Source organism: Odontesthes bonariensis, chromosome 12, assembly GCF_027942865.1.
Source record: "Odontesthes bonariensis isolate fOdoBon6 chromosome 12, fOdoBon6.hap1, whole genome shotgun sequence".
Lineage (NCBI taxonomy): Eukaryota > Metazoa > Chordata > Actinopteri > Atheriniformes > Atherinopsidae > Odontesthes > Odontesthes bonariensis.
Genome location: NC_134517.1, coordinates 17953685 through 17968351, shown reverse-complemented (window position 1 = coordinate 17968351; position 14667 = coordinate 17953685). Strand labels below are relative to the sequence as shown.

Genomic DNA, 14667 nt, shown 5'->3' with positions numbered 1-14667 from the left:
AGAAACTATGGGTTTTGACAGAAAGGTTAGGCGCGCTTGATTGGAGAAGCATGTAACACGTTGGGGCGGAGTGTATTTAGAGAAGGTGGAGAAGGTTTTTCATTTTATTGCCCTAATTTGGAACATTTGCCCCAGATTTGCTTCTTTTTCATTGATGGTAGTAGAGTTTGCTTTGATGACAAGATTGTATTTACATTAAGAGGAGGTGGCAGCCGGATATCTGAAAATAACACGATTCAAGGCCTTCTAGATTCTCAAATTGAGCTTTTTTGTTGTTGTTGTTGTGTTATGTTATGTTAAATATAGGATGGGTTACAAAGAATAAAAGACATGAAGTTAGGTCTGGAAGTATTTACACTCAGCTAGCTTGTATCTATGTGAGGTGTCAACATTCAAGTTGTTGGACAGATTGAGAAATTAAAGCTCTTTGAGCTCTTCTGTATAAATGTTTCTTTTCAGATGATCAAATGTAAGATAATAGACCCAATAATTGTTTCCCTCTGTTGTTTTTTTCATTAGTTAAACAGATTAAATGTCTAGCGGTGTCAAGTGTCGCTATGCCGGTTAAAGCTGTTGCTGTGAACCAATGGACAAATAATTCAAATAAATCCAAAACAAAGTCAATATTCTACATCGGTATAATCGCAGTATTTACTTTCTTAAAGGTGCAAAACCTTATATGTATATGTATTTGTATATATCATATAAATATCCAAGGGCGTAGGAGTGAGTTTAACATTGGGGGGGACATGTATAGGAACCCCCCCCCCCCCCCCCCCCCCCCCCCCCCCCTTGTTCCTACGCCTAGCTGAGTGAGATTTTTATTGTCACAACAGTATTTCTTTATGCAGTGAGAAATATTGAAACGGTAAAAATGCTTCTATAATTGCAAATATCAAGGCCCAGGTTTATATTTAATTTCGAAGGAGAACATTTGTAACATCTATTACAATTTTGTTACACTCACAAGCAAACGGCAGCAACGTGCTGTGAGAACAGAAGCTTTTGGTTAATTTGATAGCACATAAATCTTTCTGTGATATATAACATCACCTACAATGATCCCTTTAATATTACATTGCAATGTATGCATACTCATATGATATTATAAAATATTAAATTTAGACATATTCTAAACTCTTTTTTTCTTTGACAAATGAGCATTAATTCGGCATTTGGGGCATTTTGTCTGTCCTAAGAGAGGGGATATTTTCAAAACTTTAGGGGCTCCGAAACTCTCAAATTATCCCAAAAAAATGTAATACATCAGAGAACAAATAAGTGAAAAACACACGTATTTCTTATGTTTGCAGTGCGTTCAGTTTTGCCTTAGCTTTGTTTCCACCTTGTTGGGACTCGACGGGCTCCAAAAGTAACGATCCTCACGGAAACCAATCGCATTGAGGCCCGGACCAGCTGGACCAATGAGAATCGTGAATAGCTGTAACTCCGCCCCTCACGCGGAAGGTTGCATCGCAGAAAGTCACCTCGTCTTGTCGGTCAGGGAAAGGCTATAGACAACTAGCATGCTCATAGTGCCGCCGGGGGAAGGTCGACAGTAGGACAACAACATCCTGTTCTGGCTTTAAACCCCTCTGTGTTTTATATAAGCTGCACAAAGACAACGTTAGCTAAATTCTGCGACTGTTAAAGACAGTTACCCGGCGAGCTAACCCTTTAGCGAGCTAGCTTCTTCAGTGTCTTCTTTCCTTTCTGAACTATACGATCATGGCTGCGCTCAGAGCGTCCTACCACAGGATTTTGAACAACATCGAGCATATGCTGCCCGCCAAACTGAGACCTATGTACAATCACCCTGCAGGTATTGTACAGTTTGGCAAGTTGTTTGGGATGCTGTTGGGTGATTGGTGTGGGCTGACCGTCCAGTTGTGGAGGAGATTGAATGTTTGTGTGTCTGAACTTCATTCTGCAGAGAACACATGAGCTGCTGTCAAATCTTGACGCTTGAACGTTATAGTCATTCTTTTCTTGTAATAATGTTGCCAGTGGCGACCCTAATCTGCTCTAACCCCACCTAAGCTGCTCAGACTGTAAAGAATCGTATATGGCAGGGAAATTGTGTAGAAAGCTTAGATTAAGGTACATTTATTAAGATGCAGAGGTCTGAGTGTGACTAAATATGAATTTACTCCAGCCAGCATAACTCATGTCACTGAACCTTTATCTCTTAACTGTGCAAATGGAAAAACAAATGTAACAGTCAGCAATTGTGGTGTTGCAAGAGTAAGCCGTGTTTGCATTGAGAGGTGGTCACATGTTCAGGTAAACCTGACCAAAGTGGTTAATGTCTAGGTCATTTCCTTGATATAGTTACTAACCGTTGTAACTTGTTTAATTTGGAAACCAAAGCCCAAAGTGGCATTTCAAACTTCCTGTCCAAAATTCAAAGATATTGAAAGTAAAATGATATCAAGCTGAATAGCCAGCAAATGTGTAGCCGCTTTTGCTTGTGCGAGACTTGAAAACGATTACATATTTACTACAGGTGAACTGCTGCTTGCTAAAATACCCTCAGTCTGTTGTGTTGAACGTGTCATTAGCTTCTGTGCTCACTCTGCCTTAAAACCACACCTTCCCTCATGAAAGTGTGTCATCAACCCGGTTTCTATCTTTGAAGGTAGCATAAATACAGTAGAAACTCATGCCAAATGTAATTAAACAGCACCACAAATATCCCCCGGGAAAAAGGTAAGTTAACACCTCTCTTGCGCCTTAGGATGAAATGCTTTCAACTGGATCATATTTCAGCAAATTGAATGTGTATCTCTTCTTCATTAAGTTAATCTGGGACTGGCACTGAGGCCTCTTTGACACTGATATAAGCTTGAAGGGGGAGTGAGATTAAGCGGTAACTGGCGCCACTGGGGACACTCTGGCCTCTGTTTTTTCTGTGAAATCTCACTGGAGCTCTCCCAGTCAAGGACACCTTTGTGACCAGGTATGAAGGGGCGGCGACAAAAGCCAACTCCCTCAAAGGTGATTTGCAGTGACAGCCGTCCTCGTTTGGGAATACTGACTCCAGGCCAGCAGTTTTTCTTCACTGCCGCTGTAGCTTTTATTATTATAATTATTGTTATCATGTATCGTTACAAAGCGTGGAAGGGATCTCATCTACCAATGCACTACTTGAACTTGAAAATTTGCTGTACTTATGTTCAGGGATGTGGTGTCATGATGGGCTGATGTTTGGGTCACTGCAAATTGCATCAGGTGCTTATTGTGATCTTTAACAAGAGTGCAAAGGTCTCATAAAAAAAATTTTAAAATGTCATAACGTGTTTTGGGGTGAAGATATTTTTCTCGGAGAGTACTGATTGATTTTGATACTGGATAGTGCTCAGATATTTAAGTGTAACCAAAGGAAATGAGTAAACTAAAGGAGGATGAAGAGGTTTTTTTTGTGTGTTTTTAGGACATGGTGTAGTCAGGCCAGCGCCCCAGTTTTGAGGACAAAACCGTTACTGCAATTTGACATTTTCCAGACAGAATGGGACATTTCACAGTGTAGAAATAAATGTACCTTTTACTTTTAAATTCACCTGACTCATGTACAAACTGCGTAACAGTAACTGCTTCCATTTGAACTCAAACCTAGTCTAGATTTGTATTTATATGACAATATTCCTAGCATCCAACTCATCCAAGACCGTGTTTTTTTTTTTTGTTTTTTTTTTGTTTTCTCACATCTTTATTCCCCTCTGTGGTAAAGCAAGTGACACAAACATTAATGGATAAACTCAGGTGTACGAATATCTGTGCTACTCAATATTCATCTTTGCCACCCATTTGCTGCCAGATCTCATGCCTCCCTCTTTTATTCCTTTAATTCCAGGTCCAAAAACCGTTTTCTTCTGGGCCCCGATGTTTAAATGGGTAAGTGCCCTTTCGCATAGTCTAACCTGTGAGCTTGTGTACCCACTTACAGCAGCTTTTTCCAGCCTTTTCTGGCTTTTGACCCCAATTTTAAACAAGGCTTTATCTACTTTACACTGTCGTCCCATTGGCGGTCGAGTCAGTGATGCACTTTGTGCCATAAACGTTAAAACTGTATGGAATTGGATTGCTTGATAAATGCGGTGACGTTAAGATTTTGGTTTCTTCTCTGCAGGGTCTGGTCTTTGCTGGTTTGGCTGACATGACTCGACCAGCGGAGAAACTCAGCACCTCCCAGTCTGCGGTGCTGACGGCCACGGGTGAGGCTGAGCGGTCGGATTCATCGTGTCGGTTTATAACGCGCATTAATTTCATTTCTAATGGCGCTCGCATTAATGGGCCCGTCTGTGTTCCATCACCTTGAACAATACCAGAAAAATCAAAGCAAATTCGGCGTGAGTGTGTGTAACAGTTTGCTTTCTAAAGCTTCATCTCCAGCCTGGCAAATGTCACAACAAAAAAAAAAGTTTTGTTTCCAGTTTAGAAATTTTCCTTGCGCATTACTTCAATTTATGAGACCTTTTGCTACCAGGCTATTTAGATCCTGGTTATAAGACGTTAAAAACGTGCGCTCTTGACTCGTGAGCCCGCAGTTCTTTGTGAAGGTCTCAACTGTATTAGTTTACCCGTCAGGCGTCCTGAGATAATTCAGCCAATCTGTGCCAAAGGTCGCCCGCATGCTGCATCTTCTTTTGCAATCTGTTACTTCAAACAAATCTTATCAGCTCCTCTTTTGCCGAAACATAGACTCTGTTCTGAGGATTCACTCTGTTTTGTTTTGGGTTTTTTTTTTAATCATTGAGCACGACCTCCTCTCCTTCTGTCCTCCTCCCACAGGGCTAGTCTGGTCCAGATATTCGCTGGTTATAATCCCGAAGAACTGGAACCTTTTTGCTGTCAACTTCTTTCTCGGCTGCGCAGGATCCTCCCAGCTTTACAGGATCTGGAGGTGTGTGTGTGTTGTGAATATATAACAGATATCTCACTCTTCAGTGATGCATCAGTGGCCTCTGTCTGACCTCAATAACACCGTTAGAATCCTTTTGACTGATGAATTACAAAGGGGCACGGGATGAGTGCAGCGACAAGTTAATGTTTGACTAAGTGTGCTGCACTTGTAGCGAATGTGTAACATTCTGACGTTTTCTCGTTGACTTTGTTTTCCAAAGTCAGCTGCACTTCCATCAGGAGAATGAGAAATGAGTTCAACGCTTTTCCTCCAAGTTAAAACATTCTGAAGGCTGTGAGGACGTGAGATATGAAGTAATCAGAGATGCACATGCGATGAAAAAAAAAACGCGAGTGAATGAGAATATAAGTGGAGGTTTTTTTGTTTTCCTAATTATTCCCAACCTGGGGGTTACGAGGTAACTGTGGGATCTCATCGCACAGGAGCTCCACCGTTGGAGCTGTTTCACAGACAATCGTAGACTTTGCTCCACTCTCGCCTTTCCAGCTCTGCTCTTTTTCATATTGGCCGGCGCACACTTCCCAGTTATGTCTTCGACGTTGAAAAGGCTGATCGGAGGTCCTGTTTATCTCACCGTAAGGTCCCGAGACGGGGTGCCACTCTGGCTTCCGTACATTTTTATTTTTTTTTTTTTTTACTTCACCGCTTCCGATAACGTATTGTGTCATAAACGGCACTGGCGGACTGCGAGTGACGTGAGAACCTAAGCCAGGACTTGAATGTGGGGCGGCTTTATCGAACAGCTTCACGGAGCTACTAGGCAACCCAGAAAATGGCTTTTTGGAAAGCAAAAATCTGTGTCAAGTTTGGTTAATATCGGTTTTGGCAAAACTTTGGCCCGTACACTGTTATTTTTGTCATGTGTTTTTTTTTTTTTTGTTTTTTTTTATTAAATCCAGTATGGTGGAAATTGACACCGTAGGGTGCTTTAAACGCCAGCATCCTCTTGAACATGCTATAAGACCCATGAAGTTTTTAAAAGACTCCCACAAACTTGTACCGAGGACACCAAAATTGTAAAAGGATCCTGCTTTGCTGAAGCTAAATGTTTTCAGCAAGTTTGAATGAAAATCCGCCAGGAAGTTGCAGCGTAACCCCACCAACGGGGTGGCAATGAAAAAAACTCCTCCTTGGTGCATCCTGAGACTAATAAAGTGCATATTGTTGAAACATTTTCATCTTGTTCTTTTCCCCCTGCAGGCACAAGCAGGATAAGGCAGCAGAGGAAAAAGCGGCTGCGGAGGCCAAAGTGACTGCAGAGTCCTGAGGTCGCTCCGGTCGTCACGCTGCGCTGCTGCTGCTGACCGAGAGGGAGACTTTAACATCACCTCCTCATCGTCCCATACTGTCTCCATAACATCCATGCCATTACCAATGTCCCACACGTACAGCCTGGTGCCCCTGCTGGAAAAATGCACTTTTTCCCCCCCAAGTTTCAGATTTCCTCAGGGTGTACAAAACAAACAAACAAAGAAAAAAAAAAAAAGGAAAAAACAACCAACAACGAAGAAAGAGAGAAAAATAACTTTTTTGTTTGTTTTTAACTTTAGTCAACACACACTCAAGAATGGTGGCCATCAACGCACAAATACTACTCGTTTAGTAACTTCTATGATTGTACAGTGTTTGATTTGACGTCCTGCTTTATATCTCGTTTTCCACCATCGTCTTTCAGGTGTAGCAATCGGTACCTCGAGCCATTTTCCCGAAAAACGTGTAACTCTTGGATCTGTGTTCAACCGTGTGTTTTCAGGAATGTTAAAAAAAAAAAAGAATATATTGGATTAACGAGGGATGTCATCACGTTTTATCTTCTCATTCACCTATTTATCATTTGACCAGAGCGCCAGGCATCTGTACCTCAGCCGACATTAAATCATTATTGATTACCAGGGAATGATTCCTTCCATTTTAATGGCTCAAAGTCTTTTAATGTGTGAGAACAAACCCCCCCCCACCCCTCGATTTGTGTGTCACTCGAGAGTTTCTCTTTTAGTTTAATCTGTGTAAAGAGATGCTGTTATTTTGTAATTATATGTCTAGACTGCTGCAAATGCCACATACTTGACCTGTGCAGCTTTTGAAGTTGATCAATACGGCGAGTCAACGAGCAAACGCTGGCACTGACTGCACCGGCTCTAAGAAGGTGTTTTTTGTTTGTTTTTTTTTGTTTCTCACTGTGTTTATGCAGTGGAACTCCCTGGATAAATCGGCAATAATTGGTGTGATCACTTAATCTGATGACTGTTTGATCAAATGGCACTTTGAGGGCTGATCATTATGACTGTAATTGGTTATGTAATGCTAATAAATACTGTCTAACACTTACAGTATGGACATTTCGTAGAGATTTAAAGACAAACTGGTGATTTGTACTCACTCGGATGATTTGTTAAGTCTTACTTGGCTAACAGGCAGAGGAGTTTTGCCAAGTAGGGGAAAATGAGCAGGAGGGTGACTTGGTGGTTGGATTTCTGTAACATATTGACCCAGATGTGAAGCCAGAATGTGGATGCGGTCATATTAAAGTACACCTTAAGTCTAAGGTTTTGTATATCAGGATCATTTTTTTTCAAAAAAATTAATCTGGTCCTTACTAGTTCTCAAAATTAGGTAAATAAGAAAACTAAGCTGAACAACAACATGTGACGTATTACACTTTTTTGAAAACTAAGACGAAATGCAGAAGCAGCATGTTTCAAACTAAGCCCACCCTCACTGATTCGGCAGGAATTAAGAGGGTAAGATGGTTTCCAAACCATTTAGAGTCCATCCTTCTACTGTGAGAAAGATAGTTCACAAGGGGAAAACATTCAAGACAGTTGTCGACCTTCCTAGAAGTGGACGTGCCGGCAAGTTCAACCCAAGGTCAGACTATGCAAAGGGTCAGAGAAACTGCAAAAAAAAAACAAGAGCTACATCTCAGACTCTACGGGCCTCGGTTAGCATGTTAAATGTTAAAGTTCATGACGGTTCAATTAAAAAAACTTTGCACAAAAATATCCTTTGCACAGATGAGACCAAAGTAGAGATGTTTATGCATATTAGAGACAAAATGTGAGGCCATCTGTCTGACGGATAAAGCTGGGCCCTAAATGAATCCTAAAGCGGGACAATTATCGCCCAAAAACAAATTGTTCAACGGAAAAAGAAATCATCCGGTCCGAGACCAGAGCTCAACCTGATCTGATTGCAATGCTGTGGTGGGACCTTAAGAGAGCTGTGAACACACAAATACCCACAAACCTCAACGAGCTGAAGCAACGTGGTGAAGAAAAGCAAGCCAAACTTCCTCCAAAACAATGTGACTGAAAATATCAGACAGAAAATGATTCATTCAAGTCATTGCTGCTAAAGGTGCTCCTACAAGATGCTGAGCCATGGGGAAAAACACTTTGTCTTTCCACACAGACCCGGAACCAGATCACGTTTATTATATGAAAAACATTAGAATTGAAGGAGAATGTGTTCTTTTTCACACGATTGTGTGTTGGCAATCAAAACGCGAGTGTTTTACTACGATCCGTCAATGAAGCCAAACTGCCAAATATCACCTTCTTCAAGCTGTAGTTTGATTACATTCATTTAGATGTTTTTATCCAAAGCGACTTGCAAGTAAGCAACAAACTGGGGGCATTGCAGGGTTCAGTGTTTTGTCTAATTATTCTCTGATACGTAGACCAAACAAGAAGTTCATCATCTGCGTTTTCCACTGCTGCCATCACATAATATCGGGATTGGCCTAAAACTTATGTTAGTGACATCAAAATGTCCTGCATGTACATGAGATTCACCCTTATTTCTCACGTAGCAGAGTCAACAATGAATGCCGGAGGCTTTGAGCAGCTCTATTTGTGACTCGGGGCGACAGACACATGACCCAGTGTTTCCAGTATAAACAGCTGTCTCCTCCTTCCTAGAGTGCACCTCTGGTGAGGAAACAGGCGCTAAAAAGGAAACTCGTCTCCCTCCTCTGTTTCCACCGAGAACTGAACTGAACTCACATCATTTAGACCAGCAACAATGTTACAAGTCACCGGCTTAAAGAAAAAAAACGTGTGCTCAGAGGTAAGTTACATGCAAAGTATACGGACTCCCCACATTTGGAGGATGTTTATTCAGCTCTTTCATTTTGTAAAAGAAATCAAACACATCCCAGATATGACACAGATGTACAGATTAATATAACAACAAAATGTAATTTCTTTTTTCCCCCAGATTTTGATAGGCTGAATGAGAAAAATTGTCCAAAATTTCAGTGTTCAGATTGATTAATTGCCATCTCCAACCTGTGTCGTCTTCAGAGATTGCGTGAATTTATTTATTTTCTTCAGTCAGTCACTTTAAGTTTCATTGGACCTGTACCAAACTAAAGTTCCAGCTCCATCTCCTTGTCCAACTCAGATTGCCGATTGTCATCCAAAGTCCATGACTGCTTATCTGTAGCCCACTGTAACCTTGTTTTAATCTATTTAGGTCTTGGTGATGGTTCATGTTTGACTTTTCTGGATGGAAATCCCATTTCCTTCAGCCACTTTCTTACAGTTCGATCGTCGACTCCCGTTTCTGCCCATTTGTGTTTAATTTCTTTTGTCATGTAATTTCTATTTTCAGGCATATTAATTGGAGTTTTCTGTCCTGGTGCTTTTGAATCTTTCTTGGTTGAGTTCTATTTCTCTTTAGTCTCTTACATTTTTTTTTTGGTAATTGCCTCAAATTATAGACCAATCCAGAACAACCAACCAACGTCTTTTGCCACACTGAGCCGGATCACCCTCTTGAAGCAGTTTTATGTCTTTCAACATTTCCATCACTTTTTTCCCCTCTACTTGCCAAAATTAGTTACAGCCCTTTTGTTTTTGTTTCATTATACAAAGGTAAATTCTTTTGTTCAGCTTTTAAATTAAATAGTTTTGTGTAATGTCTGATTTTAGATCTAATTACACTGAATAAAAAAGCTAAATTAACATCCCCAGAATGGCAACTTTCATTTTTGACAGAGGTTGCATTAAAATTTACTAAAAGTGCAACACATGTAATTCAGACTGGATTTTTCTCAGCACCAGCAATACTGACAAGAACTCGATTATCTCTCCACTCAGATCAGTTTGATGAGGTCATCAAACTTTTAAGGTTTTAGCGCAGTGATAAAGGCAAGTAAATCATACCTGTTATTGATCCTTCTAATCCTAATCTTTCTTTCATGGACTGATCATCTTTGTAAATATTTGTAGCGAAATTCAAATATTTTTCTCGTCTCTAAATCATTTGGATTTTCACGTCCCTACACTGCAAAGACAATCACACCATGCTAACATCTGGCTGCGACATGGTCCAAAACATTTTTATAGAAAAATGTGCTTTAAATACATCAGTGTCTTCTTTGATTGATGATTTAACATTAAGGGGAAACCAGTGAAGGTTTATATTTTAAGACCAGAACTAAAGGAAAGTATGCAAAGCATTGCTTTGCATCTCGTGGGACCCTATATAAAGAATGTTCCAGTGTATTTGATGCTTAAGAAAACAGAATATGATCAACAATTAAAAAATTGTCTATCAAAATGTTCTTTCCTTAGCAGTTAGACAACAGTGCTTGTTATGGTTGCCACGTAGATATTTCCAGGTCACTACACACATTGATCTGCAAACCAAGTTAACTGGAATTCATTCTGAACAACATTATCTCACCAAACTTTGTCATTCTTTTGCTCAGCTTTCATCAAATACCATCTCTTACTGCAACAAAGGAAGTTAGTCAGCCTTCATTACATTTCCATTCATTTAGCAGTATATTGAGGTTCATTATGCACATTCATGGGCCTGAAACTGGATAGGAGCACCCAGATGTACTTTAGAACTTTGGTCGCTTGAAATTTTTGTGGCTTTTTCAGCAAGTCATGTTCAGGGATCACACAGGGATTTGTTTGTTTTTTTAGGTGATGCATCCCAGAACTGTAGGGAGAGCCAAAGAGCAATTTTCTCTCGCATTACTTTAAGTTAAAAAAAAAAAAAAGGAAAAAAAAGGACCCAACAGTCATAAAAATCCACTTTAAAAATAAATGCAGATTTTAAAAATCAAACAAGAGATGGGAAACCTTGATACTTTATTCACAACCATAAACATTAAGTCAGGTTTTAGCGTTTTCCACCAACACGGGGTGCGCTGATCTTCATGGGCTTGGCGATCTTGGGTTTCTGTGCAGTCTTGGCAGAAGTCTACAAAGAAAAAGAAATTAAATAAAGCATACTCAAATCTGAAAGAATCACTGAAGAGTTCAGCCAAAACCGAGGCTGTGCTATTATTAATGTGCAACTAAAAACCATTTAATCTGATACGTAAACCTGTCCAAACAGAAATCAGTCTTTATGACCACCTTTAAAAGTTTCCAGGCATTACAAATTGATCACATTGATGGACCTATTTTAATAATGGGGGATCTCACCTTTGCACTTGCGGCAGCGGGCTTCTTTGCTGCCTGCTTCGCCTTCTTGGCCTCCTTGGCAGCTCTGAGAGCAAGGAGAACAAAATCAATTTAAGTACGAGCGGGCAATATGGATGAAATCCTCTCATTTTTGTTTCATAGTGGGAGTGTTAAAGTGACCGAGAAACTAATCATGACTTCCAGTCAGAAGCTTCTGTATAGATTCACAACAATACTAGGATACAGAGATCTGTGAGGCGTCTGTTTAGCATTACAGCTTACGTGAGAAGCTTTGTACACAAGCGAAAACATACATAAGTAATCACGAGTTCAACCCAGTCTGGAGTTTTGAATCAGATTATGATCAGCCACCCCCCAGTGCATCTGCTTTGGGGAAAATAAATAATAGTTACAGAAATGGATCTATGCAAATAAAGAAATTCTAATACCCGTCAATTCACCACCTGCTCCCAACATTTAGCCAAATTGTGGATGTGTAATTCTATATTTAACTTAACACCCACATATCGAATTCTTAACATTTTGTAACTCTGCATCAAGATTGGTCTCCATCAAATTTCATATTAAATCTTCTGACACATAATTTCATTGTTAAAATGGACCTCAGCTCCATCTCCCTTTGAAGCCCAACTGTTGGTTCAAACCAAGAAGTCTCACATAATGAAACGAATGTCCTCAATTTTTGAGCCCATGTGACAGTTGAGTCATAAATTGGTGAAAGATTTCCAGTTTGTTCTCTCACCTGATGGCCTGCTCCCTCTGGGCCTTGCGGACCTCGGGTTTCTGGTTCCTCTTGGCCATGATCTCAGCCAGGGAGGCCCCAGTGATGGCCCTCTGGAATTTCACTGCGCGGCGGGTACGCTTCTTTGTCACCTCTTCCTGTTAAAACATAATCGTCAAAAATCGATCCACCAAAGGGCAAACAGCTACGCGTGTAAAGCGAAACTGGCATTGCAGAACACGCCACTCGGCTGATTCCATTATGCCAGCTGTACGTGTGTAATCACAGATACGCCGATGCAGGGCGGAGCCCCCCCTCTTTGGTATGTGTGAATTACCGAGGAGGAACAGCAGCCGCTTAAAGATGCGTTCTTCGTATCAAAAAGCTGCATCCAATATATGAAAAGGTACTCTCATGTCTCAGACTCATGCAAAAAGATTAAGGTGGGGTTATGGAGACCAATTAGACCAACTGGACCTTTGTGACCACAAAAAAAATTATATATATATATCACAGAAGCAATGAGGTGTTAAGTCTGGTTAATCCAAGAGAGAGCAATTAAAAACAGATTCAGCAGAGATGTGAACTTGAAACGTGTTAAGAACATGAGATCATTTTTAACTACACTCATAAATACTAACTGACATTTTAATATCATCAGCTGGTCTTTAAACAACATATTTATATAAACCGGTTCACATCGACTGCTGTTCGCAAAAAGTATCCACAGACACGGCCACGCGAAATCAAGACACTGAAAGGGAGGGAAAATGAGGCCAACGCTGACATCAGAGGCAAAGACGAACCGTCTACCTGCGCTGTGGTCTTCCACAAAACAGATATTCAGAATACACTAAAGGAGGAGGAGTCAAGTAAAGTAACCAAAGATTTAAGTGACATAATAAAGTGGCTCTGTTGTGACTGACTGAGGAAAAGGCAAAAAAAAAAAGTTCCTAGAACCTCCGGCTCCAGCGACCAAGGTAAAACCAGATCATCATTTCTCTAGAGCACAGAGTCTCCAACCACCTTTAACGGTTATGACCCCAAGCCCTTTAAATGAACATCAATAGTTTGGGTAAAAGCGAGTTTGTTTAAAAACCAGCTGCTCAACAGGTACCGCAAACGCATAAATGTTTACATCAAATGCCTCCCAGTATGCCCGCAGTACTCTTTACCAATTGGTGTGACATAGCATACAACAATTACAGATAATGATGTTATGTTGGAGAGTTTGGAGGCTGGCCGATGGTGAGATGTCAGTGAAGACGTCAAAGGCCAGTACTATGATCTCCAGATGTTCTATGGCTGCAGATGTGGAGTGAGCACTGCTGCCCAAACTGCAAAACACAGTCCAGCAACAGCACATAACACGGACCAACACCGTGCACACCATTCACCTGCAGCCAAAGGCGAAATAGATGAATGACTTTGTGGCAGTGGTATCTGATAGTTTAGACTAACAGCTACACAATATGGATTAAATCAGTTTAAAATGAACCACAATTAGTAAAAAGTAGCTTTTGAACAATTAAATACTTTTTATGAAAGGGCACTGGCATTTACTGCTGTGAGAGAGCATATCAACACGGTTTTAGAGAAAATACTCTACAGACAACTCCTAGTTATCCATTTTAGGACATGTAAAGGATGGTACTCACAGACTGGCCCTTCTTGTGCTTGCGTCTGTACAGCACAGTCCAGTTGATCTGTCTGGGGTTCCTCTTGGCCAGGAAGGCAGACTCGCACTTGGCGTTCAAAAACTGAAACACCTGACAAAAAAGACAAAGATGAACTTAACTGTGACTTGATAGGCATTTCTCACAGAAAGACAGGGGCTGTTAAACGCTAAAAAGCCTTGCATTTAGATAGCGTTGTGACAACGGGTTGCAGGGTAAATGCACTATAGTAAATTGAGTGTTATTTGTCACAGAAACCTATACAGTGTTAAACTTTACATTACCTCTGAATGCAATAAAATGTAAAACTATTAAATCAAACTTGTATAAATGTTACATTTAAAGACACTTGAACTTACAAACACATCTGGCTCTACCGTGGCTGTATTAAATAGCTGTGGTAGTAAACAGTAATGTTGCAGAGAAACCATAAGTTAAGAGTTAGGTCATGGTGACGCTAGCATGTTAAGCTAGCAGTTTCACAGAATTCAGCTGATACGACGGGGCCTAACCCAGAGATTCTGACAGGGATTTTAAAATACGTTATACTTCACTAACGGTAAACCCTCACATTTACTACACACTGAATCTGCAAATAGAGCGAGGAGAGCCCGGTGTACTTTGTGGAATGGTTACCTTTCCGTCTATCCTGGCGTATCGGCGGCCATGGCCGGGGTATATTTTATACCCGCTGAAACTACACAACTCGACCCTGTAAACGACAAATATAAGACATCACTGAAAGAAAAATCAACACAATTCTTAACAATATAGGTATCGTCTTTAGAATGTTTGTTAAGGAGTTGAGATGGCATTTGATATTATTCCATACACTCACTTCATGATGGCTACGAGAGGGCTCAAAACCGGAAAGAAAGATGACGGAAGCGGAAACTCAAT

The 14667-nt window shown here is 40.6% G+C and overlaps 2 protein-coding genes and 1 non-coding gene across 3 annotated transcripts; 1 reads left to right on the top strand and 2 right to left on the bottom strand.

The window, feature by feature from the left end:
• Window positions 1–1465: 1465 nt before the first annotated feature.
• On the top strand, window positions 1466–7252 carry mpc2b (mitochondrial pyruvate carrier 2b). The gene is made up of 5 exons (XM_075479419.1): window positions 1466–1822; window positions 3854–3894; window positions 4130–4214; window positions 4792–4903; window positions 6125–7252. Exons 1-5 carry the CDS (start codon window positions 1729–1731, stop codon window positions 6189–6191), a joined length of 399 nt encoding a protein of 132 aa, XP_075335534.1. The 5' UTR covers window positions 1466–1728; the 3' UTR covers window positions 6192–7252.
• Window positions 7253–11014: 3762 nt separating this feature from the next.
• On the bottom strand, window positions 11015–14650 carry rpl24 (ribosomal protein L24). The gene is made up of 6 exons (XM_075479418.1): window positions 14606–14650; window positions 14404–14479; window positions 13750–13860; window positions 12113–12249; window positions 11371–11434; window positions 11015–11143 (listed from the first exon to the last, which is right to left on the bottom strand). Exons 1-6 carry the CDS (start codon window positions 14608–14610, stop codon window positions 11063–11065), a joined length of 474 nt encoding a protein of 157 aa, XP_075335533.1. The 5' UTR covers window positions 14611–14650; the 3' UTR covers window positions 11015–11062.
• On the bottom strand, window positions 13309–13489 carry LOC142397035 (small nucleolar RNA SNORA23). Its single transcript, XR_012772604.1, has one exon. It is a non-coding gene; the product is annotated as a small nucleolar RNA SNORA23 (small nucleolar RNA).
• Window positions 14651–14667: the final 17 nt, after the last annotated feature.

Coding starts and splice junctions, on each gene's coding strand:
- mpc2b (XM_075479419.1), top strand. CDS start 1,729: ATGGCTGCGCTCAGAGCGTCCTACCACAGGATTTTGAACAACATCGAG. Junction 1,823..3,853: donor TATGTACAATCACCCTGCAG/GTATTGTACAGT, acceptor CTTTAATTCCAG/GTCCAAAAACCGTTTTCTTC. Junction 3,895..4,129: donor GGGCCCCGATGTTTAAATGG/GTAAGTGCCCTT, acceptor TCTTCTCTGCAG/GGTCTGGTCTTTGCTGGTTT.
- rpl24 (XM_075479418.1), bottom strand. Junction 13,861..14,403: donor ACGCCAGGATAGACGGAAAG/GTAACCATTCCA, acceptor CTTTTTTGTCAG/GTGTTTCAGTTTTTGAACGC. Junction 12,250..13,749: donor AGCACAAGAAGGGCCAGTCT/GTGAGTACCATC, acceptor ATGTTTTAACAG/GAAGAGGTGACAAAGAAGCG.